This window comes from Loxodonta africana, chromosome 6, assembly GCF_030014295.1.
Source record: "Loxodonta africana isolate mLoxAfr1 chromosome 6, mLoxAfr1.hap2, whole genome shotgun sequence".
Lineage (NCBI taxonomy): Eukaryota > Metazoa > Chordata > Mammalia > Proboscidea > Elephantidae > Loxodonta > Loxodonta africana.
This window is the reverse complement of record NC_087347.1, coordinates 96,248,478-96,276,360: the sequence shown is the minus strand read 5'-3', so window position 1 is coordinate 96,276,360 and position 27,883 is coordinate 96,248,478. Positions and strand designations below refer to the sequence as shown.

General features: G+C 37.7%; 1 protein-coding gene across 2 annotated transcripts; it reads left to right on the top strand.

Moving 5' to 3' along the window:
- The first annotated feature begins 3,735 nt into the window (after window positions 1-3,735).
- Window positions 3,736-27,883, top strand: TNFAIP6 (TNF alpha induced protein 6). 2 transcript variants are annotated; one of them, XM_023542957.2, is made up of 7 exons: window positions 3,736-3,914; window positions 9,854-9,991; window positions 11,581-11,742; window positions 15,576-15,804; window positions 18,119-18,159; window positions 27,001-27,096; window positions 27,206-27,883. In XM_023542957.2, the coding sequence occupies exons 1-7, from the start codon at window positions 3,821-3,823 to the stop codon at window positions 27,373-27,375; spliced, it is 930 nt and encodes a 309-aa protein (XP_023398725.1). In that variant the 5' UTR covers window positions 3,736-3,820; the 3' UTR covers window positions 27,376-27,883. The 2 variants fall into 2 exon arrangements, with proteins under 2 accessions (XP_023398725.1, XP_003405895.1); XM_003405847.4 differs by lacking the exon at window positions 27,001-27,096 and having other exon boundaries at window positions 3,737-3,914.

Below are 27,883 nucleotides of genomic sequence, written 5' to 3'. Positions count from 1 at the left end.
GATCATAAGAGATAGTCACTTATTGATAAAATTTATGCTTTAGTTTTCATACTGTATGCCAAAGAGTTGCATTTTCCATCAATGTCCTTCCATTTAAATCCAGTCTTTCAGAAGTATAATCAAATATGTGATCTCTTAGAGCATGGTTCTCTTCCCTCCCTTTCTTTTTCTCCCCCTCTATCTATATCTACCTGATGCTTCCCTATCCTTTTTCCTTGTCAGCTGAGACTCCCCTTGAAAATGACTTTAAATGCGCCCTTTCTTCCTCTGATAGATGTTCGAATTTGCCTTTAAAAAAAAAAACACAGTCTAGTTTTTTTAGTTAAAGGTTTGTGCCATAAATCTATCACTAAACCACTAATGCCAGCTTAGGAGATCTTCATTTAGTTTTTTCAGTGCAGCCCTAGCCCAATTCAGATAAAGGAGTTCTCCCCATCATGCCTTCAGGTATCTAGTAGTTGCTTAAGCTGGGGACAATGATGATTCAGTGGTAGAATTCTCACCTTTCATGCAGGAAATCCAGGCTTGATTCCCAGCCAGTGACCTCATGCGCAGCCACGCCTATCTACAAGTGGAGGCTTGCATGTTACTGTAGTGCTGAACAGGTTTCAGCAGAGCTTCCAGACCAAGACAGACTAGGAAGAAAGGCCTGGTGATCTACTTTTAAAAAGCAGCCAACGAAAACTGTGGATTACAACGTTCAATCCATAACCAACCCTAGGGTTGGCTCAGACCCAGGCAGCATTTTATTCCATTATGTGTGGGGTTGCCAGGACTTGGGGGCCAACTTCACGGCAGTTAACAACAGCGACAGTTGCTTATGAGTTGGTACCTTGTGGGAAAGTAACCAAAAGGGGAGCTGTCTCTGCGAAAAGCACAATCTTGCTGGATCTTTCAGCTGGTGACAGGCAGTTGCAGAATGAGCACAGCACACAGCCTGGCCCTCAGATCAATAGGTGGGGAGTCGTTCATCCACGAAGACAGAGCATTTGATTAGTAAAAGCTGCTGAGCCCCTAAAATAAACTTTTATCACAGGTTCTCTTCTCTGCCCCACACCAGACACAACCTGAATGATATATGCTGGGGGTCAGGAGGGATTGTTTCATAGACAACTTCTAAGATCAGTTCATAAGCAGACACCCCCTTTCCAACTCTCGTCTTCTCTCTCGTCTTCCACACCACACTCATTGCATCTTTCTATATATTTTATTTTCCATTGCCTTTGAGTCGATTCTGACTCATAGAGACAGTAATAGATCAGACAGAGTAGAACTGCCCCTTAGGGTTTCCAAGGCTGTAATCTTTATAGAAGCAGACTGTCACATTTTTCTCCCACAGAACAGCTGATGGGTTTGAACCACTGGCCTTTTGGTTAACAGCACAGCCCTCAACCACTGGCTCACCAGGGCACACTCTTTCCTTATAAAGACCCCATTTTCCCCTTTACTTTCACAGTGGAATTAGGCATCTCTTCAAAACTAGAGCCCACAGCATTAAGCTCTGTTTTCTATATCTTTTCATGATAGCAAGAACTTGGTCTTCAAATATTGTAGCGGTGGGGGAAAATATTTGTATTCCACATGGGGAGTTGAGGGTGGTAAAAGAAACTCTCCACCCTAGATTGGGTTGACTCCATCAAAGCAATTCATTAAATTTTCATGATAAAACAAGTTGAACATTTACATCCTGCTATAATTTTTTTTTTATATAGTGGGGGGGAGGGGGGAACTGATTAAAATGCAAATGAACTGTTGTTAGTTCTTTGGCCCAACCCCATTGCCACTGAGTTGATTCCAGCTCACACTGACCAAGTAAAGATTAATTTCAAACCCTTTCCTCACGGTAATTTTTGGTAAGTGAGAACTAGGTGCTTGAGAAAGATGCAGAAAGGGCGTGACCACACAATGGGGGAGGCTGGCAATTGGGCTGTAGGTTGTTCGGCCCTGCTCATTGCTAAATGAAAATTATATTTACTTCCTAAACCACAAACTTAAAATACTCGTATAATTCCACTTTCCAGAGAAATATCATGACTTGCTTTTTCCAACTCTCTTTTTATTCTGTTCTCCCTGACCATGCCTGTCTTCTCCATACTAACACCCGCTTTGTCTAGACTCTATCCTTCTCTTTTGCCTCAAACTTAAACTCTCTAACCCTATCAGTGAACTTGGATACAATTCCTTCATGTCTCATTTGCCATGGGCCCCAAATAGAGATTTTGAACCCTAGGCAATGGCAGTTCAGTGGTAGAATTCTCACCTTCCATGCCAGAGACTGGGGTTCACTGCCAGTGGATCTCAATCGCAGCCACCAGCCATCTGTCAATGGAGGCTTGCATGTTGCTACAATGCTAAACACATTTCAGCAGAGCTTCCAGACTAAGGCAGACTAGGAAGAGAAATGTATGGCGATCTACTGGGGAAAAAACAAGCCAGTGAAAACCCTCTGGATCACAATGGTTCAACCCTGTTTTGCATGGGGTCATCATGAATAGCGGGCGAACTGGACAGCAGATAGCAACAACTTTATGCATACCTTAGTGAGCCTTCAATAAATTCTGTACCGTTGGCTTGCATCCCCACAACTGCTCTTGCAAGGAGAGATGAAACCAGGGCAAACCTGCAATGTTCAAGGCTAAGATTCCTAGGGAATTCAAGGTTTACTTCAGACCAGAGCTTGTCCAGAGAGCTCACTTTTTCAAAAGATTCCTATATCATTGGAGGAACTAAGATAGCATGGAAGAAATTAGTACTATAATGGGAACAAAAAGTAAGCAGTTTGTCAGTAAGAGTAGAACAGTAAATAGCAAAGAATGACCAGTAAGAAAGAAACAAAAGCTGCCCAACATATGGCCATCAATCAACAACAGGAAAAGCCACTAGCATTAGCAGCAATGGGGAAATTACCAGAGACGTTATCCAAAGACCCTACACAAAAGGAGAGGAAAGTTTGAATAAATGAAGACATGGTAACTTTACTATGATAATTATTGCCTATTATTTTGATCATTTTCTTTAAAGTTAGGGTGGCCGAGGGACTGTCTACCCACCTTTCTCACAACACTTCAATAATGTGTAGCCTGGGGAAATTTGTGCAACAATAGGATACCCCAAAGCTGCTGGAATGTTCTAAGGCTCTAAAATTGAACTACTATTCAGAAAGCGGATGTATTTACCTACTGACCATAATAAACTGAGAACTGCAACAGACCCCACCACAGGACAAACACAGACAGAGCCTAAGGAAGTCCTTCATCACTGGAGAAGGCTTAAGATATGCCAAACTGTGTATACTTTTAGTTTTAAATTTTCTATACAAGCTTGGCAATGTTTAGGGAAAACTAACGCAGCATTACCTGGGTCTTCAGATTAGGGCTTAACTCCAAACCCAATAATTGACCTACTGCAAATAAGACAATGTGGATTTCGTTTTAAATTCCTACTGAAGTTTGTTGTTTGTTTGTTTTTAAATCCTTGCAAAATCTGCACCAAGTCACACAACGTTTCCAGTAGAGAAGAGCTTGTGACAGAGGAACTGAACTCCTTTCCTCGTAACTGAATTTTAAAATGTAGATGATCATTCTATACCCTTAGTTTTAGTTGCCAATGCAAATGAGTCAGAGGATTTGCTTCAGACACTGAGTTAATTGTGTAACTCTACAGCAGAAAACGCCATTGGAAAGTACTTGCTGACCTCATAGCTGAAAAAAGCGATTTAAGAGAAGTGGAAACCAGATGTTGCAGTCACATTCCAGCCGCTGCTCTGAGACTTTATCCTGTGCAGCCCCCGACAGGCTGTTACTGCTCTACAACCAACGATATGGTCATCTTCATTTGCTTATTTGTCTTACTGTGGGAAGAGGCTCATGGATGGGGATACAAGAACGGAATTTTTCACAACTCCATTTGGCTTGGTAAGAAACTTCACTCGTGGTCTTCCTGTGGGGAATGCCGGTTCTCTTAAGTCATAAAGAAATGAATCAAAGTAGTATGTTTTTCTGTTCCATTCAAAGCTGATGTTTTCAAAGAAATTGCTCAGGAAAGATTTGCATTGCAATGCATAAATTTTTTCTTTAAAAAGTGTTTCCACGTTGTAAAATTTAAAAACAGCTCTCTTAAAAAGTTAATTGCTCAGTAGAAAATAATGGTTAATATTTGCATTCCCTGTGAAAATATATTTAAAATTTTTCAAAGCAGAGGTGGAAATATAGCGGGAGGGTATTTCTTTGTCAAAAAATGAAATAAAACTGCCAACATAATTCATTTGTAGTCAGGTCTCAAAATTGCAACAAGTAAATCAGATTATGTAAAAAAATTGTGTAATTATTGCTCCATGTACTTTGACCTGTTGAGTATCGACCTTGGTTTTATCAACATCTTAGCCATTTTGACAGCAATATAGAAAAAAGGAAAAAGGTTTGTAGTTCTGAATGCATTCTTACCACTTGCATTCCTTTTATCCCAAAGTACTTCTTTAACCCTTTTGTCAGACAAAGAAAATTTTTTGTTAAATGTAATAATGAGATAGGCCAAGCTGTGAAGACAGACGATAGGACAGAAAAGGCAAAATAAAGAAAACTCAAAACACCCCTGGTAGTACCCTAAACAATGCTTTAAATCTCATGATACAAATAAATTCATATTGTTTATGCCTATTAGTGGGTTTAATAGTGGGAAATCTTTGAATTGCTTGAGCAGAAAGTTGAGAGATTCTTGCATGAAATAAAGAGAAAAACTTTACCTGGGTCTTGGTTTTCGGTGTGCTGAGCAGCACACAGTTGTAGAAGACTTTCCCCTTCACATGTTCGTCTCTGGAAATAACTGCAGCCATGCGGATTTCATTAAAAAGCCTGATTTGCAATGCAAGACTTTGCTGCCTCTTTTTTCAGCTTGAGTCAGTGAACTAGTTTCATGCCGGATGGTGTGATCCATTTGGCCAAGAGACATTCTGGGATTCACTACAGGAATGAGCAAACCTCTTTGTTTATTTTCATTGCACACCATCAAGCTTAGGAAATATATACATATTTGTCAGAAATGGAAAAAAGTGCCAGAATGCTAGTAAGAAGTAAACCCACGTGGATAAACTTTGAAATGTTGTCACACTCTTAGCAAGTAATTTGGAGTTAGTTTTTTTTTAAGCGATGTTATAGATTACAAAAATAGAAAGCAGGGCATTAGAAATTCTACCCAGAGATACAGAGGAGCAAATGCAAATCTTTGTTAAGAGTATGCTGGAAATCTGAGCCTTGGGATAAGTGCAAATGGCATCAATCTGGGACAAATCATTGGTTAGTCAGCCCAGCACAAATTATTTACAGTTGGTTGGATCAATATAATATTAGACACTGTTTAGGGAGGAACGAAAGTGGGATTAGAAGTCAAAACTATGTTAGTAACTCTCAAGAATAAGTCACTTTAAACTCTCTAGGTTTGAATTTCCTCACCGGTAAAATAAGAGGGCTAAAGTAGGGAATCCCTGAAGTTTATTTCAACCCTGGCATCCTCTGGAGCCCTGGCAGTGTAGTGGTTAAGAGCTTGACTACTAACCAAAAGGTCAGCAGTTCAAATCCACCAGCCACTCCTTGGAAACCTTATGGGGGCAGCTCTACTCTGTCCTTATAGGGTCGGCTCGACCCCAACAGGTTTGGGGTTTTTTTTGTTGTTGTTATCCTCTAATTTCTTAGTACCCAAAAGCAAACCCACTGCCATCGAGCTGATGCTGACTCACAGCAACCCTACAGGACAGAGTAGAACTGTCCCACGGGGTTTCCAAGGCTGAAATCTTTATGAGGGTAGACAGCCACATCTTTCTCCTGGGGACCAACTAGTGGATTCAAACTGCTGACCCTTCAGTTAGCAGGTGAGTGCTTTAATCACTGCACCCCCAGGTCTCCTAATCTCTTAATAGTAATTAAAAAAAGAAAAAAAAACTACTGAAGGGCAAATAGTTTATATTAATTACGAAAATTGAAAACACTCAGAGAAATAATTATTTTCAGCAAATCTGAAAAAGGAGAGAGGAAATTAAAAAAAGTAATGTAATATGTCTGAGCTCCTATAAGCTCCAGAAGTTATGCTTATGAGCTTTAAAGTTTTATTTACTCCTAAAAATCGTTATTATTATTCCCATTTGATCAGTGAAGAAACTGAAGCTCAGGCAGTGATTTATACACGGTCACACGATTTGTCCATGGTAGAGCCAGGACAAAAAACTTGATCCACAATGATTCTGTGGCTACTTGCTAAAAGGAAAAAAAAAAAAAAAGATGGGTTGAAGAGATTTTCAGTTTTAATGAATGACTGTTGACTCAAAAAAATATTATTTATCCTGAGTGATAAAACTTTAAAAATTAGGATTCATTGTAGAAATGCCCATCTTACTAGAAAAAATTCTGAATTGAACAATACTTTAAAATAAAGGCTTTGTTTAAAATAGTCAAGTACATACACCAAGAGTTCTCCACTGTTCAAGAAGCAAGCCCTGGTAGTATGGTACTCTTTGACCAACAATGTGGAATATTAATATTAATTAATAAATTAAGTTGAAATTTATAACATAAATTTTGCTATTTCAGTTACCATCAAATTACTAGACAAGTTGCAGTGGATACCAAAAGTTGAAGAAAACTTATTTTTAAATCTCCGTTAATTTTTTTTTTTCTGCAGACATCATATTTCAATTTTAGTGTAAAAATACCAAGGAAACCTTAGTGTGAGAAACCGTGGCATGCATTAAAATAATTCCTATAAAATATTCTTTTTCAAGAAAGATCTTTTAAGTCTATATTCTTAGGGCATAGATACAATTTTATAATCCTTAATAATCAACAACAATCTTTATTACAACGTCTAAGTACATTAAGCATGCCTTGGGTGGTACAAACAGTTAAGATGCTAGGCTGCTAACCTAAAGGTTGGAAGTTAGTCCACCCACAGGTGCCTCGAAAGAAAGACCTGGAAATCATCGTAATATTAATAAAGAATATTAATACAGCAGAAAAAGCAGCCACTGAAAACCCTATGGTGCCCAGTTCTATTTTCACATACGTGGGGTCACCATGAGTTGGTATCACCTTGAAAGCAACTGGTTTTCAGTTTCTTTCTCTTTTAAAAGCCTTGGTATTCCTCTCTTCAAGTTAAATGTACTTGTGCTGCCCACTAGTGTCCAAGTTCCTTGAGGGTAGGACTTGATCTACAATGCTTAGTAAATAACTTCACGATATATTCTGCAAACAACTAAACTGGAAATTAATGAAAGTTTAGTTGATGAGGCTTTACCACATTAAGGACACCTGGGCAGAAGGTGACTTTCAAAGTCGGGGAAACACCTTGGCTAGTTTTGATTTGATGTTCTTGGTGTTCCCTGACCTATGAGCATCGGGTTGACTAAAGTCGTATGCATATAAGTGATGGGCCTTTATCACAGTTACAAGAGCAGGATCCCTTGGCATCTAGAAAAACAGGAAAAATGACAAACATCATCTCCCATTGAGTTGTGGCAGTGTCAACTTCAGCTTGGGGAAGAGAGCAAGGAACTATATTAATATTGTTGGATACATGTCTTGCTTCATGCCAAGGAACATATGTTCCCATTGAAAATGGCCTTAGGGTAGCTGACTGCATAGGTCAGGGTACAAAGATTTAATCATAATCTGGCAGAATAAGTAAAACTACTAGAGATAATGCTACGATTATTGTTCCAGGAATCTTCAACTGTTTCTATGGCAAAATGCATTCCAAACTCAAAACAACCAATTTAAACAGTGATCTACTGGAAGGAAACTCATGGATGACTTAACGCTGCTTAAAATATTACCAGGCGCCTCATATGCATGCGAAAGCCAGACGATGAATACGGAAGACCAAAGAAGAATTGATGCCTTTGAATTATGGTATTGGCAAAGAATATTAAATAAACCACGAACTGCCAGAACAATGAAAAAATCTGTTTTGCAAAAAGTACAGCCAGGTGGGACCTCATACCACCCAGAAACAAGAGCCAGGAGAAGAGTACATCCTTTGGATCCTGGGTCCCTGCATGGAGAAGTTCCTCCACCACAGAAGACTGATGACAAGGACCTTCTCCTAGAGCCAACAGACAGAGAAAGCCTTCCCCTGGAGCTGGCACCCTGAATTCAGACTTCTAGCCTCCTAGACTGTGAGAGAATAGACTTCTCTTTGTTAAAGCCATCCACTTGTAGTATTTCTGTTATAGCAGCACTAGATAACCAAGACAGGTGTGTTGGTAAATGTTTTAAAAATGGCTCTCTCGGGGTTGCAGGGAAGACCTGACTTACAGTGTTTGTCTATTTCCATGGTATAGATACCTCCACCTTAGCCAATCTCTAGCTATTACCTTGACATCACTGATAGCAGAATTGAGAAACAGAGCACATAATCCACACCCATGAGTCTGTAGAAACTGGATCAAACACACCTCTGGTTTAACAGCACTGTTAGAGCAAGAACTCAATAGCACATTTCCTTAGGAAGATGACTTAACTATTCCCTATAGTTCATTCTGGAAACCCTGGTGGCGTAGTGGTTAAGTGCTATGGCTGCTAACCAAAGGGTTGGCAGTTCGGATCCGCCAGGCGCTCCTTGGAAACTCTATGGGGCAGTTCCACCCTGTCCTATAGGGTCACTATGAGTCGGAATCAACTTGATGGCACTCGGTTTGGTTTTTTTTGGTATAGTGCGTTCTACTTCCTTTGATTAGTCATGTGGTCTTTTTTTTTTTTTTTTTTACTTGTCTGCATCTCTTATTAGAATAAAGGATTTTTTTTTCCTGTTGGTTCACATATCCATAATAACTAGCAGAATGCTTTAAACATGATAAGTACTCAATAAACATTGTTAAAAGAGAAAAAAGAGGTACTGCCAGAAGTGAGGATGGTGACACTTCATCTCACATACTTTGGACATGTTATCAGGAGGGACCAGTCCCTGGAGAAGGACATCATGCTTGGAAAAGTAGAGGGTCAGTGAAAAAGGAAGTCCTTCAACATCATGGATTGACACAGTGGCTGCAACAATGGGTTCACACATAGGAACAATTGGGAGATGCTGCAGGACCATGCAGGGTTTCATTCTGTTGTAAATAAGGTTGCTACAGAGTCGAGAGTCAGAACCAACTCTAAGGCACCTAACAGCAACAACAAAATATGTTGGGAAGAGCAAGTGAACTAAAAAAGGCAAAGTAAATGAAGAATTTAGGAAATGGTAGCTAGGTGTGTCCAGTTATTTCTCCGCTGTGTTTCAATCTATTTTTGTTTTTTTTAAACATAGTATTTGTTTGCTTTGGATTCCTTCAAACCTTTTCTTAGTTTTTGGTTTGTTTACCAAATTCTCAATTATACAGCATTAGTCATTTCCCTCAAATGGATATTTTGGCTTATTTTTTTCTCCTTCATTGTGAGTCTGCATAATGGATGAATTTTCATTGGTTTCTATTGTCTTTGTCTCTTTCTCTTTTTTTTTTTTTTTCCTCTTCTAAACTTTCCAAGTTTTTATATGACTTAAAACAAAGCCAAAAGAAAGTATTTATTACCTTTGGGTGGTGTAGAAAAGCAAAGTTGTATTAAAACTTTTTCTTTCAGTCTATCAGTTCAGAAACATAATATAGCCTCAAGTTTCTGTCCATGCCGCCAAGCTCCCCTAAAATTCCCCTCATTCATATTTTTTTCCAAAACTCTCTAATGATGACAACTTAGCTCCCTAAGGCGGGTGTCCCAGGAAACACCTTGGCAGCAAAAATAACTGATGTAATCTTCCAGCTGAGGCCACAAAACTTCCCTGTGTTCTGCAAGAACGGATAATAATGGGTACATGACGTTTTGTGATTTCACAGAACAAGCAGCAGGCGTGTACCACAGAGAAGCACGGTCTGGCAAGTACAAGCTTACCTACGCAGAAGCTAAGGCAGTGTGTGAATATGAAGGTGGGCACCTTGCCACCTACAAGCAGCTAGAGGCAGCCAGAAAAATTGGTATGTAATTTGACAATGATTTTTATTCTTTTTCAGCCTTGGGAAAAAATATCCACCTTTCCTTCAACCCCTCGATAAGACTTTTCTCTCTAGCCCCTCTGATTGTTCCCTAAGCCCCAGGGCATCTCTGCTCTGTTTTTCCTATCCTCTCTGCCTAGAGCTGGTAGAAAGTTCTAGTAAAAATAACTTATTTTGAGTCACAAGACATAGTGAGTTAAAAAAAGAAAAAAAAGTCATAAGAAAATAAAAATCTCACTATCTCAGTACCATTTAAACTCCTCATTAATTTTAATGCCATTGCTATTCATTTTCAATAGTTTTCTTCCTCTTCTTGGCTCCTGAGAATAAATTATACTATCATGTTGAGTCTTACAATGAAATTTACAGGGTGGAGAAATATTGAATTTAGTGGCTTTTTCTTTTCCATTAAAAAAATAATATGCAGGAGAATACATTTTTACATTAGGAACAAAAAAAGCTATGAGGAAAAGGCGGATAAGCAGATTTTAAGATGGCAGAAAAAAGAAATTGGGAAGATGATTTCCAGAAACCCGGTGAAAAACCCAGTAATTAACTGGTGCCATTTTCTTCTTTGGAATGCCTGGATGGTGCAAATGGTTAACACATTCAGCTGCTAACCAAAAGGTTGGCAGTTCAAGCCCACCCAGGATACCTTGGAAGAAAGTCCTGGCAATCTACTTCTGAAAAAGCAGCCATTGAAAACTCGGTGGAGCACAGTTCTACTCTGACACACACGGGGTTGCCACAAGTAGGAGCTGACTGAACAGTAGCTGGTGGTGGTATCGTTTCTTGGACTTTCAAGAGAATCCAAAGGCCACCCCCTTTTGGAATTCTCTCTTCCACTGAAGAGACACTTTTCCTGACAGGAAAGTACTGAACAAGGGGTTCTGCTATTATTATGCATCATTCAAGACAAAAATAAAGGTGTTCTCTGAAATGCCCTGAAGACCATCAGCCTGCTGGGATAACTACCCTCAGTCTATGCTCATAGGCATCTCTAAGGCACAGGAACTGGAATGAAGCATACACAGGCCACACATCCTGGACTGCTAGTAAATCGTCCTGGAATGGTACAGGCAGACATTAAAACAGCCTCCTAAACTGAACAAGGAAAAGAGGGCTGAGCCTTTGGTCAAAATTTATGAGATTTTTTCCTTATTTAAATCTTTTAAAATATTCACAATGTCTTAACTGATCCTGAAATAGAAATTAATTAAATTGCCACCTGAAAAAAAAATTTTTTTTTTCAGAATTGGTAATAGTTTCAGAAACTATCTCATGGGGCTAGATAGGCCATTTTCATATTCATAGATTTCTAGTCCATCTGTGTCTTTTTTTTTTTTCAAGTAAGGTCATTTTCTAGTAAAAGATGTTATATTTTTTATATGTGCAATATATACATATATACAACATATGCATTTTTTTAAAGAAAACGCTTGTTTCTCTCTTACATGAAATGGATTTGGGCAGTTGAGAAACTGTCACTGTTGAAATTGGCCATCTTTGTTAAAATGACCTTTGCTCGGTGTTTTTAACAGTTAATCCTATAGCCCTTTCTTCCCCTGCAGGATTCCATGTGTGTGCTGCCGGCTGGATGGCCAAGGGCAGAGTTGGCTATCCCATTGTGAAGCCAGGGCTCAACTGTGGATTTGGAAAAACTGGCATTATTGATTATGGAATCCGTCTCAATAGGAGCGAAAGATGGGATGCCTATTGCTACAATCCTCATGGTTTGTTCAAAAGAATTATTTTATAAGCTTTCCAAAAACAGTTACATGCTATTAAGAAGGTTTTAAAAAAGAAGTGGTTTCTTCTTCCAAAGATAATTCAGTTTGGCAATGATAATTATTAATAATAGCTATATAAAGTGATTGTGCTGTGCCAGACACTGAGTTACATTTCTTCATCCACACTCTCACTTAATCCTCACAACTCTACAAGGCACTATTGTTATGCTCATTTTAAAGAAATCAGGAAACCGAGACTTAAAGAAGTTAAGTAATTTACCCAAAATCAGACAGCCAACAATTAGTGGGCAGGTGAGATTGAGAATTCAGGTTTTTTCTATGCCAGGGAAACGTCCTGGCCACAAAGATCCGGTTATAAAATAGTCACAGCCAATTAGCTAAAACAATAAAGCGATGTTATCAAATGACAATTATTCAAAATTATCCCTTTAATAGAATTGCAAAAAGAAGACAAAATAAACAAATTCTGTCCTTAATTTCTTTTTGTGCATAAATGCTTAGACTTCCAAACTAAGCAACTCTCATTCAGTGGTTTGTTAAAACAATTACATGCTACATATACTAGATGTTATTATGGTATATTTGTGTTCATGTTTTTTCCCATGGCTGCTTGCAGCCAGGGAGTTTTAAGGAGAAAATTAACTTGTTATAATTGCTATAAAGAGTTACTCTGCATGCTTTTGGAGAAAAAAATAGACTAAGTTATTTTGGGACCTATTTCTCTCAGGACAATGCTACAAAATGTCATGATGTGTTACAAAGTCCTTCTGGTATTTATGATCAGATAGTGTTCCATTCGGATCTACCCTATAACAAATTCCATAAGTCTCAATAGGAGATTTATAGTGAAGTCCTAGCATATTATTACAGACCATTGCCGTTGAGCTGATTCCGACCCATAGCGACCCTATAGGACAGAGTAGAACTGCTCCATAGAGTTTCCAAAGAGGGCCTGGTGGATCTGAACTGCTGACCTTTTAGCAGCACTTAACCACTACACCACCAGGATTTCCATATTATTATAGAAGTTACTATTTAATGATATTAATCATTGGAGAACAGATTCTGACGTCCGTAACTAACCTATTCTCAAAATAACGTATATTCGAAGTAGAAAAGTAGACAAGAACTTTGCCTAGAACCGTCACCTAGACCCACTTCAGACAGATGTGAATAAATCAATGCATTCCTATAGCATTATAACTTGTGACTCAGTTTTACATATTTTAAGCATATTTAGTCCAATACCTCATTGTTTGTAAAACATATATCATCCTTTCCTCCCTCTCTTGATTTTCGGCTTCTTTTTTCTTTAATATACCTTTACAGGCAACATTCTTTTTACTCTCAAGAATAACTTTATTTCTGAATATATTCTCTGATTCTTATTTTGCTTGATAAACGTTGGTATCTCTGAGCTTCGGCTGCTGTCATGTCCATAGGTAAGAGACTAGGGAAAAGGAGAAGTGCTGATAGAAGCATCCTTACAGTGCTTCTTGGCCCTTTTATAAGAATGCCATCTGAACTTCCATGTTTTTATAACCTACTTTTCTCAGGGAGGCTGAATACTTTTGACTCTTGCAGTACATGTCCAGAATCCTGGGAGACTGGTCCTTACCCAATTCTCAGTGTATTTAGTTTGCTTTCGGATTTAGTGGTACGCTGATTATTTAGGTTGTGGTTAACCTAAAGGGAACTGGGGATTGCTTGAACTGGCATTAGGACAAGAACAGTTCACTGAGAAATCATTGGAATGAAAAACTCGTAACAGTGTCACAAAAGTAAAGCAATCTATTAATCAATAGCACCATGTTAGAGCCGATTGAAGAGAAGAGGGTCATGAAGTGTTTAGAAGTAAATTTCCTCATTTCAAGTTCTGAATGTATTAGATGATGTTGATTCCTTTATATAAAAATATTCTTAACCACTTAACAGTTCTCAGAGACCAAGCCAGATTTGTGAATCTGTCATTTTCTAAATGAGCAATAGAGGCAATAACTATGTATATGAAGCATAAGTACAGAGCTGAATGGCTATAGCTGAATGGGCAACTCTGATAGACGCTACAAAGATAGGAAGCTATGGGACAGAGCAAATCACTCCCCGAACTGGCACTGTACAGATTTCTGTACACATGTAAGTTATATATTATATAATATTGAATTATGCAACAGGAATAGCCTATATTTGCACAAACCCTTAAGTTTTTCTTCTATATTTTATCCTCAGACTAATCCTGTGAGGTAGGTAATAGCAGAAGCATGATTATTTTTATTTTACCAAAGAAGAAACTGTGATAGAGAGTAGTCACATTGCTCAGACTAGGTCCCCAAACTCTTTCTATCTTGGGGAATACTTTCTTAACTTCTATGGCATTAAAGATTCTAATACAATTTTTTTAATAGCTATTTTAAAATGGAGTATTATTGGGAACAGCTTCCCAATGAAGTAAAGAAAAATATCTTCAGATGAGCCACCACCATCACCACACAGGTTATTTGTGGTGTGAACAGTTAAGTGCTTGACTACCAGCCAAAAGGTTGGAGGTTCTAACTCACCCGGAGACATCTCAGAAGACAGGCCTGGCTATCTGCTTCTGAGAGGTCACAGCCTCGAAAATCCTTTGGAGCAATTCTACTCTGCACACATGAGGTCAATATGAGTCAAAACTGACTTGATGGCAAACGATAACAACCACCACAACCCCTTTTCCTAGACACTAGCCACTTACCTGATATGAAATGAAAATTAACCAGAGCTCCTTCATAGCTTTCTCTCTAGGTCGTATTTGCAAATTACCAGTTCTGGCAAAGGGGTGTCACTTCCTTCCCATGACAGGTTATACGACTTGACTGAAATCTATAAAACAATGCATGACTTGGAGAAAACAAACAAATATTTGCACTAAATCCTGAAATATTGGGACTAGAGTGTTAGTTTAAACCTGTAAAAAGGGAGTACAGAATGGTTATATATTATTCCTTTTAACTGGATTAGAATGACCTTCAGGGTCCATTGTGCTCCTGAAATTCTATACTGATTTTTCAAAGAGAATTTATAGGAACCATTATCCTAAGTGTTTGAGTCCCTGAAGACACAGTGGTGACACCACAGGACAAAATCCCTTCCATCTTGATTGGGCTGTTGGTAACAGCCGTTTATATACTTGTCAAAACACGGAGAACTATACATGTAAGACCTGTGCATTTTATGACTAAAAAAGGCTCAATTAATTAAATTTCTATGATTTTCTTGTTATTTTGCTTTTATTTAAATTCACAGATAGTCCATGTTTATTCTAGAGAATTTAGAAACTATTCATAAAAAAAAAATACATTTATTCTTCAGCTACCCCAAAACCCACTGCCGTCAAGTCAATTCTGATTCATAGAGACCCCGTAGGGTTTCTGAGGCTATAAATCTCTGCAGAAGCAGACTGCCACATCTTCTTCCCATGGAGCCACTGGTGGTTTCAAACTGCCAAGCTTTCAGTTAACCATTGTGCCACCAGGGCCGCTTCCTTTAGCTAAATGTATACATCATATAGTATACGTACCAGTTTGCTGTGAAACCTATCCCTACTCATGGCAACCCCATGTATAGCAGAGTAGAACTCTGCTCCACAGGGTTTTCGATGGCTGATTTTTCAGAAGCAGATTGCCAGGCCTTTCTTCCAAATATAGTATCTATTGGGCTAATTCTTTAATGTTACACAAAAAGTAATAAATACATGGAAACTAAGAAGTAAATCTCACGTTAAGTTGCGGATATTATTTTTTCTAATTCTCTCTCTTCTCCCCTCTCCCCCATTTCAGCAAAAGAGTGTGGGGGTGTCTTTACAGATCCGAAGGCAATTTTTAAATCTCCAGGCTTCCCAAACGAGTACGGTGATAACCAGATCTGCTACTGGCACATTAGACTCAAATATGGTCAGCGGATTCACCTGAGTTTTTTGGACTTTGACCTTGAAGATGACCCAGCTTGTTTGGCTGACTATGTTGAAGTATATGACAGTTACGATGATGTTCACGGCTTTGTGGGAAGGTACGTGCGGCTTCCCCATACAGGAAGTTAAACGAACATCTGGTATTTTGTTTGATGTTTCTTTGATTAATTTTATTAATTTATTGTCCCTACAATATTGACTTTCTAGTATTTCTACACGACCATATCTTCTAGAAAGATTTTTAGATTTTTTCGGTTTAAAATTTTTCTTAACATAACAAGCTATGGCCGCTGCTACATGTACTTATTAAAATAGTGCTAAACCAAAACCAAAACCAAACCCATTGCCATTGAGTCAATTCCAGCTCATAGCCACCGTACACAACAGAATAGAACTGCCCCATAGTGTTTCCAAGGAGCGCCTGGTGAATTCGAATTGCCAACCTCTTGGTTAGCAGCTGGGCTCTTAACCACTGAGACACCAGGGCTCGAAAATAGTGCTAACAACAAAAAACCTTCGAGCCAATTCTGACTCATAGCGACTCTATAAACAGAGAACTGCCCCATAGTGTTTCCAAGGAGTGCCTGCTGGGTTTGAACTGGTGACCTTTTGGTTAGCACCCATAGCTCTTAACCACTAGGCAACCAGGGTTCCCAAAATAGTGCTAGCTATCTTTTAATTATTGTTAAGTCATAAGAACAAGTTAAATAGTCTGTAAAAACCTCATGATTTGGCTGACAATAAGAGGAAGAGAGGGAAACTCTGGTGGCCTAGCAGTTAAGAGTTCAGCTGCTAATCAAAAAAAAGATTGGCAGTTCAAATCCACCAGGCACTCCTCGGAAATCCTAATGGGCAATTGTACTGTCCTATAAGGTCTTTTTTTATAAGGTCGCTATGAGTCAGAATGGACTCGTGGCAATGGGGTTTTTTTTTTGTTTTTGTTTTTAGTTAGGAGGAAGAGAGATCTATAAGTTGGGAAGTTTGCTGGGTTTTTTTAAGCATTTTAATTTCTGCCATTCGCTTAAAAATGTTATACGGTCAATAATTACTGCTTTTCTTCTGTGTACAAAGCATTTGCTAAGCATTATAGATGCAGGACAAATAAGCAAAGTATAGTCTCTTTTCTCAATGAATTTGCCTAAAGAACCAATTAATGGATCTCCTTAAAAATAGATTTCTATGCCATAAAAAACAAAGAGTCTCTTCTTCAATATTTTTCCTCTGGGTTTTCATCATACTGGGTCACAATCTTTTTTTTTTTTTATTCCCCACCTCAAGTCTTTATGTTATTAGTGCCTTACAAAATCCTGCAAAATCGAGGAATGTACCATTAGTTATTTTTTATGTAGTTAAGTCCCCACTTAACCTATATTTTAGAATGTTATCAATTCTCTATTATCGTGATAGTAATTTAATGGAAGAAATTGGTAGTGGAGACAATTTAAAATGACAGACTTAATAGCTTTTCATGTTGACTTTGAAACTTGCAACTTAAAAAAAAGGCAATTTTTGGAGGGAAAATGGTTTTTTTTTTGTTTTATTTCATTCTTTGGCTTACAGACTACTGCTATGGGAAAAAATACAAACAGTTCTTTTAAATAACTTTTAAGAAGTTATAAAGTAGGGTTGGAGGAATCAAGAACAAGATTTTTTTTTTTTTTAAGAATGGATATCTTACCTTGGGAATTAGGATGATGTTTTTAGGTTTTGGCAATTCTAAACCTGTTTCAAAAATTGATTACAGTCCTAGGTAAAATAATATAGTACTATTTTTTAGAAGGTTTTGAACAGGCTAGTTTGGTATTTCTTAGTTTTATGTAATGTAATTTACCTTTATAGTAGACTTTTTCCCTCTCTGGAATGAATTACATTTTAAAAACTGGCATTTTCCCTTACTTTTTATGTAATTCTTACAGAAGTTCATCTCAAGCCATGATTCAGATAAAAATCAATATCTTTTATGTCTATAAGGTCCAACATAATTTTTTCATGTTCAGGTTACCCAACCTTAGAAATCAGAGTATCAATACCACCAACTGTATATCCATTCTTCTTTAACTATGAAGACTTTATTTTAATCTGTAACTTTTTTTATTTTTCCATGTACATTCAAGTTATCCATTACATAAAGAGCTTTAGAGATACACAACATGGAAATGCCATACATTCTTTCTTAAGAGTCTCATTAATATAGTGAGAAGGTTAATTCAAACGACAAACTTGGTTTTAACCTCTCTTCTCCCTTTTTTTTTTTTCTCCCTTACAAATAAAGCAATGAAAAAATTTAAATAGTAGAGAAAGAAGCCATTACTTAGGGAAATAAAGCATTGAATTATCAGTAAGGGCTACTTACTTGCAATAGCTGTGTCATACTCATTCATGTAACCTCTATTTTTAAAAATTCTCCCTCAGATTCTGTGGAGATGAGCTTCCAGAAGACATCATTAGTACAGGTAATGCCCTCATTTGAGGAGCAAGACTATGATTTGTTTTCTCATCACTGATAATGAAGACACAGTAGTTATTCACTGTTTAAATTTGAGAGAACCAAGCTCTATTAGCTTATAAAATGCGAAGAAGTGTTTATTTACACTTTTAAAAAGACTTATACCAACTGCTTGCATTAAAAATGTGGAGACTCTTGTTATTTGAAGGAGATGCAGGCTAAAAAAAAAAAATAAGATAGTCTCAAATCTACAAACTTGTAAATACTGCTATAGTTTATGATTTCCATAAAATGTACTGATAAATGACTAGACATTTTAATTGATAAAGGACTGAACTAATCTAAAAATAGTAAAAATACATTCCATCACTAAAAAAATTTTTTTTACATTGTATTTATTACATTTTATCCTAGTACAGTACTCCCCAGAGAGTGTTCTGAGGAACACAGCTCTATGAGATGTTTTTACTAGGTGGTTGCATGAGAAAAGGGTTCTAAGGTAAAATAAATTTAGAAAACATTGGGTTAAGTAATTTTAAACAGATTTCTGTATTGGAGGACTTCATGAAGCTTTTAATATGATAATTAAGCATTGTAAATCTTAAAAGGCTAAATATGATAGACAGTGTTGGCAAACCCTTTTGCCCCTGCAAATTATTTTATGGGACTTTATTCCATGAAATATACCCCAAGAAATGTCCTTGTGGGACATAAATTTATCTCAATAAGTAATGCCACCCTAAGTGGTCCCAAATTGCTGTTTTCTGGCTAAGAACCTTCACTTTCTTAGATGTCTTCATTTTCTCTATTTTCAGTAGCACTAGCAGTTGTTTTTCTTCTGCACTCTATTTTTCTTTCATGTCATAAATTATCACCATGCTTCTCCTAGTAAAAACAACAAAGCTATCCAAAAACCAAACCCATGGCCATTGAGTTGATTCCAACTCATAGTGATTCTACAGAACAGAGTAGAACTGCCCCATAGGGCTTACAAGGCTGGAATCTTTGCAGAATCAGACTGAAATAACTTTCTCCTGCGGAGCAGCTGGTGAGTTGTAACCAGCAACTTTTTGGCTAGCAGCTGAGCACTTAACTGTTGCACCACTAGGGCTTCTAACAAAGCTGTATTGCCATGCCCCAGCCTTGCAGTGCGCTCAATTCTAATTTATGTCTCCATCATTATTAAAAGAGATGGAACTTCCTGATCAATCTTTGAATGATTTATGCTTAAAATTTATTAACTGTAACTATGTTACTGTCTTTCTAGGAAGGCTAATTTATTTAGCCTTTTGTTTATATTTTAGTTTTGTTTTGTTTTTGAGAACATATTGTTTATTAACAGAAAGTAGAAAGAAGAGGTCTTAAAAGCTGTAGAAAGTAGTTGGGGGATAAGAATCCTGTTTTCAAAAAGGGAGGCAAGAAGTCTGAAAATGTGTTTGGTTTAGAACAGAAAAAACTTACTCTAAATATAATCAAATCAGTATTTTTCTTGCACAACTGCAAGAAACTGGGGGAAAAAAAACCCCACATAATTTATTATTCAAAGAGACACAAATCAACCAAATGAAAAGGATACAATTGAGCACAAAAGCCAAAGATTTAGCAAAAACAGCAGGGAGAGGAAATGGATAGAGAGGAATAGAAAGAAAAAGAAGACATAAAACACTTTTAACAAGAAAGCCTATCACTCAAACATAATCCTGTTAACATTTTGATCTAGTTTCCCTTTGAGCATGTGCTTAACCAAACCAAATCAAACCCACTGCCGTCGAGTTGATTCTGACTCATAGCTTACTCACCCCAAAATATTTATATTAAATAATAAATGAACAAAGTAAAACTTACTGATAATCCCACCACTTTAATAATAGAAGGTGTATAAAGTTAAGAATGTGTCCACTCTTCTCATCTCTCCACTTCTACCCAAGAAAGACATTTGCTAACTGTGTAGTGACCATCCTTCCAGGTGTTTTTCTATTTACAAGGACACCAGGAACATATTTCCAGGTCAGAATATGATATTTAAAAAAAAAAAAAAAAATGATATTTAGACCACTCTAATTCTTCTTCATGACTGGCTAAGTAGATCATTGTAATGGATGTACTGTAATTTGTCATGTACCAATATTTAACTTCCTGAAGATGCTTATTTCTGATTTTTTTCTTTTTTTTTGTTTGCTCTTCAGTGTTCTAATGAGAATTTTTTAACCTCTACTTTTAGATATTAGGGTCTTGTTTTGTTTTTTTAATACATTAGATTCCTAAAAGTGTGCTTTTAGGGTCAGGAGATGTGCAATTAAAAAAAAAAACTGTTGCCGTTGAGTCAATTCCGACTCATAGCAACCCTATAGGACAGAGTACAACCGCCTCATAGGGTTTTCAAGGAGTACCCGGTGGATTCCTACTGTCAGCCTTTTGGTTAGCAGCCGAACTCTTAACCACTACACCACCAGGGTTTCCGAATGTTAAGAGATGCTGCCAAATTACCACAAGTCCTACACTGTCAATTTGCGTTTTAACTAGAAGAACATCCTCCACATTCTTTCCCAATATAAGAGCAAAAAATCTTATTGTTGGTCTAATTTGCATTTCTTCATAGTGCATTTTGAGCATATTTTTATATGTTTATTGTCCCTTAGTGCCCCCTTTGAATTGCCTATTTATGTCCCTTGCATATTCTTTGGAGCTCTTCTTTTATTTCTAGCAATTCTTTGTATATTAAGGATATTAATCCCATTTTATTTCATCTGTCTTTTGCCCTATAACTTTAGTTTCTTTTACCATAGCAAAAATTTTTTTTTTTTTTTTTTTTAATTTAGACAAATCTTACAAGTATGTGCAGTGGATCAAAGCATGAACTCTGGAGCTATACTGCCAGACCTCAAACCCTGACTCTGTTACTTGAGTTCTGTGGCCTTGAGCAAGCTACTTAGGTTCTCTGTGCCTCTGTTTCACATGTGTAAAATGAATATTTTATTGGAACCTTTCTCGTAGTGTTGCTGTAGGGATTAATACATGAGTTACTAGATGAAAGGCATTTAAAGCTGTTCTTGGCAAACATTAGCATTCAATATATGTAAAGGTTTTTATGTTTTTGTTTTTAAATGAATTCTAAATTTCTGACCTTGATTAAGAAGAATTTTTACCCCTAAACCTCAAAAAAAATTCCTGTTGTCAAAGAAGAAAATCTTGTAGTCTGTTAGAAGTGAAAGTAAAGACCTTTTATTGAGGAAAAATACAGCTCATGCTGGGCAACACTAAGTAAAAATACAAAGCACTACACCATTCAATCAGAGAAAGGTGTTTATATACATACAGAACAAAGGAAAGTTAGGGAGTTAATGATTGATTATAGATAAGATCAGCTTCAGGTTGAAGTCCTTTGAAATGCAAATGTTGGCCACTTGTCTAGGAGGGAGTGAGTTACCAGCTAGGTGAGTGGCACCAGCTGGTTTGGTCATACAAGATTGCAGTCATGAACACATTTTTGGGGGGAACAAGTTGTTTATGTCTTGACGCATTCTTCCTATGAACAAACGGTTTACATCCTAATCTTTTGCTTCCTAAGAATCCATGTTGGCCCCATTATCATTATGTCTGACACAAGTGTCTCCTGTTTGAAACATTTCTGTTTACATTTCCACTTTTTGATCAAGCCTCTGCTAGGAGGCACTGATCACCCACAATGGAGTAGTCTTTCTTCTGCAAGGACTTTGTTTTCTTAAGCTTCTTTGGCTAATAAATTATTTTCTTCACCTTGCCAAGTTAATAGACCTCATCTTCGGGGTGTGTAGGTTTTATGGGGAAAATCTTGATGGTCAAGACCACATTTGAGGAACATTTCTTACTCAGGATAGAATGATAGTGGTCAAGATGAAACATACCCAGGAAGAGATTTTCATAGGAAGTGAGCCTGCTGGCAGAGAGTTGTTGTGTCAAGGCAGAATTAAGTAAAGCAGACACAGCATAGAACACATAGACATCTAAAAAGTTTCCCAGCACCCCATCTGCTGTGGTATCCACTAGTTTGGCAGTAATAGCCACAGCTCTAAGGCAGGAAGGGTATCCCCTAGCTACAGGGTCAACCTGTAGGCTATAATAACCTATAGGTCTCTGTCGTCCTCCATATTCTTGAGTTAGTATGTGTCTTAGTCTGGGTTCTCTAGAGAAGGAAAACCAGTAAAGTGTATAAAAATATATATAGAGAGATTTATGTCAAGGAAACGGCTCACACAATTGTAGAGGCTGGAACATCCCAAGTCCATGGATCAGGATAGAGGCTTCTCTTAATTCACGTAGGCACAGGGGCTGGCAAACTCAAAACTGGCAGGTCAGAGAGCAGGGCTCCTGCTCTCAGGCTATAAAGCTTGATGAGTTCCAGGATCTGCAGATAAACTGATAGCTCGAGTCCCAAGAGCCGGAGGTCAGATGAACATATGCCTACAAGGAAGACCAGTTAAAACAACTATTATTCAAATTTACGCACCAACCACTAAGGCCAGAGATGAAGAAATTGAAGATTTTTACCTGCTTCTGCAGTCTGAAATTGATCAACCTTGCAATTAGGTTGCATTGCTAATTCCTGGTGATTGGAATGCGAAAGTTGGAAACAAAGAAGAAGGATCGGTAGCTGGAAAATACGGCCTTGGTGATGGAAATGATGCCAGAGATTGCATGATAGAATTTTGCGAGACCAACTTTTCATTACAAATACCTTTTTTCACAAGCATAAATGGTGACTATGCATATGGACCTCACCAAATGGAATACACAAGAATCAAATCAACTACATTTGTGGAAAGAGATGATGAAAAAGTTCAATATCATCAGTAAGAACAAGGGCACGGGCTGACTGCAGAATAGACCATCAATTGCTCATATGAAAGTTCAAGTTGAAACTGAAGAAAATTAGAACAAGTCCATAAGATCCAAAGTATGACCTTGAGTATATACTACCTGAATTTAGAGACCAAATAGATTTGACGTGTTAAACACCAATGATCAAAGACCAGACGAGTTGTGCAAGGACATCATACATGTAGAAAGCAAGAGGTCATTAAAAAGATAGGACAGAAAGAAAAAACCAAGATGGATGTCAGAAGAGACACTGAAACTTGCTCTTGAGCTTTGAGCAGCTAAAGCAAAGAGAAGAGATGATGAAGTAAAAGAACTGAACAGAAGATTTCAAAGGGCTGCTCGAGAAGACATGTGCAAAGAGCTGGAGATAGCAAACCAAATGGGAAGAGCATGCTCGGTGTTTCTCAAGCTGAAAGAACTGAAGAAAAAATCAAGCCTCAAGTTGCAATAGTGAAGAATTCTATGGGGAAAATATTAAACGAGGCAGGAAGAATCAAAAGAAGATGGAAGGAATACACAGAGTCATTATACCAAAAAGAATTGGTGGAAGTTCAACCATTTCAAGAGGTAGCCTATGATCAGGAACCAATGGTACTAAAGGAAGAAGTCCAAGCTGGACTGAAAGCATTGGTGAAAAACAAGGCTCCAGGAACTGACAGAATATCAATTGAGACATTTCAACAAACAGATGCAGCACTGGAAGTGCTCACTCATCTCTGCCAAGAAATTTGAAAGACAGCTACGTGGCCAATTCCAATGCCTATTCCCAAGAAAAGTGGTCTAACTGAATTTGGAAAATATTGAACAATGTCGTTAATATCACAAGCAAGCAAAATTTTGCTGAAGATCATTGAAAAGCAGCTGCAGCAGTATTTTGACAGGAAACTGCCAGAAATTCAGACCAGATTCAGAAGAGGATGTGGAACTAAGGATATCATTGCTGATGTCAGATGGATCCTGGCTGAATGCAGAGAATACCAGAAAGATATTTACCTGTGTTTTATTGACTATGCAAAGGCATTTGACTGTGTGGATCATAACAAATTATGGATAACATTGCAAAGAATGGGAATTTCAGAACACTTAATTGTGCTCATGAGGAACCTGTACATAGATCAGGGGCAGTTGTTCAGATGAAACAAGGAGATACTGCATGATTTCAAGTCAGGAAAAGTGTGCATCAAGGTTGTATTCTTTCACCATATCTATTCAATCTCTATGCTGGGCAAATAATCTGAGAAGCTGGACTATATGAAGGAGAATGGGGCATCAGGATTGGAGGAAGACTCATTAACAACCTGCATTATGCGGATGACACAACCTTGCTTGCTGAAAGTGAAGAGGACTTAAAGCACTTGATGATTAAGATCAAAGACCATAACCTTCAGTATGGATTACACCTCAACATAAAGAAAACAAAAATCTTCACAACTGGACCAATAAGCAACATCATGATAAACCAGGAAAAGACTGAACTTGTTCAGGATTTCATTTTACTTGGATCCACAATCAACACCCATGGAAGCAGCCCTCAGGAAATCAAAAGACGCATTGCATTGGGTAAATCTGCTGCAAAATACCTCTTTAAAGTGTTGAAAAGTAAAGATGTTACCTCGAAGACTAAGGTGCCCCTGACCCAAGCCATAGTATTTTCAATCACATCATATGCATGTGAAAGCTGGACATGAATAAGAAAGACTGAAGAATTGATGCCTTGAATTGTGGTGTTGGCAAAGAATATTGAATATACCGTGAACAGCCAAAAGGAGGAACAAATCTGTCGTGGAGGAAGTACAACCAGATTGCTCTTTAGAAGCAAGGATGGCGAGGCTGTGTTTTACACACTTCGGACATGTTGTCAGGAAGGATCAGTCCCTGAAAAAGGATATGCTTGGTAAAGAGTCAGCGAAAGAAAGGAAGACCCTCAATGAGATGGATTGACACAGTGGCTCCAACATTGGGCTCATGTGTAACAACAATTGTGACCATGGCATAGGACCAGGCACTGTTTCATTCTGTGGTACATAGGGTCGCTATGAGTCAGAACTGACTCGGCAGCACCTAACAACAACAATTCTTTATTCTGCTTAGTTAATTTACAGACAATGTCCTTCAGGGAAGCCATTTTACTATCTTGATTTCTTTTAGCGACCTCAATATAGCAATTAAAATAGCCATCCCACTGGGACTGCTTAATCCAGTAGCCTTAGTTCTTTAATTTACTGCACAGAAAAGTTAACTTAGAGAGATCAAAAGAACCCCATAGTAGCCACTGATTTTCCAAAACTTCTCAAGTCAGGTTATGTATGCCAGACAGGCAAGAACATGCATGATAAGTGACCATAACATTTTTTTTCATGTAGTGAGCAGGAGTCCCAGAAAGTGGCTCCAAATGGAGCCAACATTCCCCATTCTATAATGACAGAACAAAACAAAATTTTACCTGCAAGAACCAAAACAAATCCACAATAAAACTCAAAGAGCTATCAGTGCAAGGGAGCGGAGCTTGGATTTGAAAGTTTTTTTTACCTTAAACAATTCCTGAGAATTCACAAAAGTGGAGAGCCCAACGGCCCCCGGATACCTTTTTAGCTCAGTAATGAAGTCACTACTGAGGTTCACCCTTTATCCAAAAATTAGACAGGCTTATAAAACAAAACAAGACTAAAGGGGCACACCAGCGCAGGGACAGGGACTAAAATGCAGGAGGGAACAGGAAAGCTGGTAACAGGGAACTCAAGGTCAAGAAGGGAAGTGTTGACATCTTGTGGGGTTGTTAACCAATGTCATAAAACAGTAAGTATACTGTTTAACGAGAAGCTAGTTTGTTCTGTAAACTTTCATCCAAAGTACAATTTTAAAAAATTATATGATTAAAAGGAAGAAAATATAAAGTGTTGAAAAAGAAGAGGTTGTAAGCAACTTGAATATTAATAAAAAATGAACATTTATTGCAAAAAAAAAAAGTGGAGAGCCCAAAATGGCTCAGCAGGTACCATGCCTATGTACAGATGCCCTGGGGATTGTGAAAGATAATGCACTTTCAAAGTCCCACTTCTAACACCAGAAATCTCAAAGAAGAAAATCTCGTACTCTAATAGGGGTGAAATAAGAGGAGTTTCAGCTTGAACTGGATGGCACTAAGTAAAAATACAAACCACTCCACCATTCAAGGTAAGAGAGGGGTCTATATACAAAGAGAACAAAGGAAAGGTAGGCAGTTAATGATTGATCACAGATAAGATCAGTTTCACCTTGAAGTCCTTTGAAATGTAAATGTCTGTCACTTGGTTAAAGCGAGTTATTTCCTAGTGAGTGGTGCCAGCCGGTTTGATTGTACATGACTGGAGTCATGAACTAATTTTTCCCGGAAACAAATTGTTTATGTCTTGGCACATTCTTCCCATGAACAAATGGTTTACTTCCTGACCATTTGCTTCCTGGGAATGCATGTTGGCCGCGTCATTCTTACATCTGACACGAGCGCCTCTAGTCTGAAACTTTTCCATTTACACTATGTTTTATTTTATACAATAAAGTTTTTCCTTTTTTATTTTCAGTACATTTTGATCTTTAATGCAATAAAGTGTATTTAGGTATTCTGAAGTAGGGATCTAGCTTAACTTCTTACAAATGTAAAGCTTGTTGCTCTGTAACATTGTTGAGTAAATAACTCATCCATACCTCATGAAAGAGCCCTAGTGGCGCAATGGTTAAGGGCTCAGCTGCTAACTGAAAGGTCAGGGGATCAAACCCATCAGCTTCTCTGTGGAAAAAGACCTGGCAATCTGCTCTCTTAAAGATTTGCCTAAGAAACCCTATGGGGCAATTCTACTCTGTCCCATAGGGTCACTGTGAGTTGGATTCGACTCCACAGCACACAACAACATACTGCATTGGTTTGAACTGCCTTGCATCCTCCTGTCATTTCGTGGATGTTCTTTCTAGAAAGAGTACCTTATAAATCAGGATAAAATTTCCTGTTGGACAGGTGGGAGGGGCAGAAAGAAAATGAATGCCTCCTGCCCTGTTCCATGTGATGATGAAATTGCAACTTCGTTGATTGAGAATCCAGCTCTGAATTCGGGTAATCTTGCTCATGAACTCTTATATTCTCCTACGAGAATGATGAGCCTGAATTGTCTGTCAAATTGAAGGAGTAACATCTTTGTTCTTTCACATCCCTCCTCCCACAGGAAATGTCATGACATTGAAGTTTCTAAGTGATGCTTCAGTGACAGCAGGAGGCTTCCAAATCAAATATGTTGCAGTGGATCCTGTACCCAAATCCAGTCCTGGAAAAAATACAACTACTACTTCCACTGGAAATAAAAACTTTCTAGCCGGAAGATTTAGCCATTTGTAAAACAGAAGAACATTCAGAATACACAGTGTTCATGTTTGCACCTTTTGGAACTCATTGAATCTCACTTAGATATTATTGTTAACATTTATTTATTATTTTCTAAATGTGAAAGCAATACCTGATAATTTCAGTAAGTACAGAAAAATTTAAATGAGAAGTAGTCTCTTATAACCCCCACTACGTAAAATAACAACCATTAATATTTTTATATGTTTTCTTTTAGTCATTTTTCTATTTGTGGTATATGTATATATGTATCTATACAGATTCGTATTTGAAATTTCAGAATTTTGCTCTAGGTACAGTTTTACAATCTAGTTTTTCTCCCGTTGAACTTTACAGCATTAGTATTTTTCCATATCATTGAATATTCACAAAAACATAATTTTGAACATCTGTATAATATTCCATTCTACGATTGTCCCGTACTTTATTTAAGCCTTTCTATGTGGTTGGAATTTTGGTTGTTTTTGTAAATACTGCTACAATAAACATTTTTTAATATACA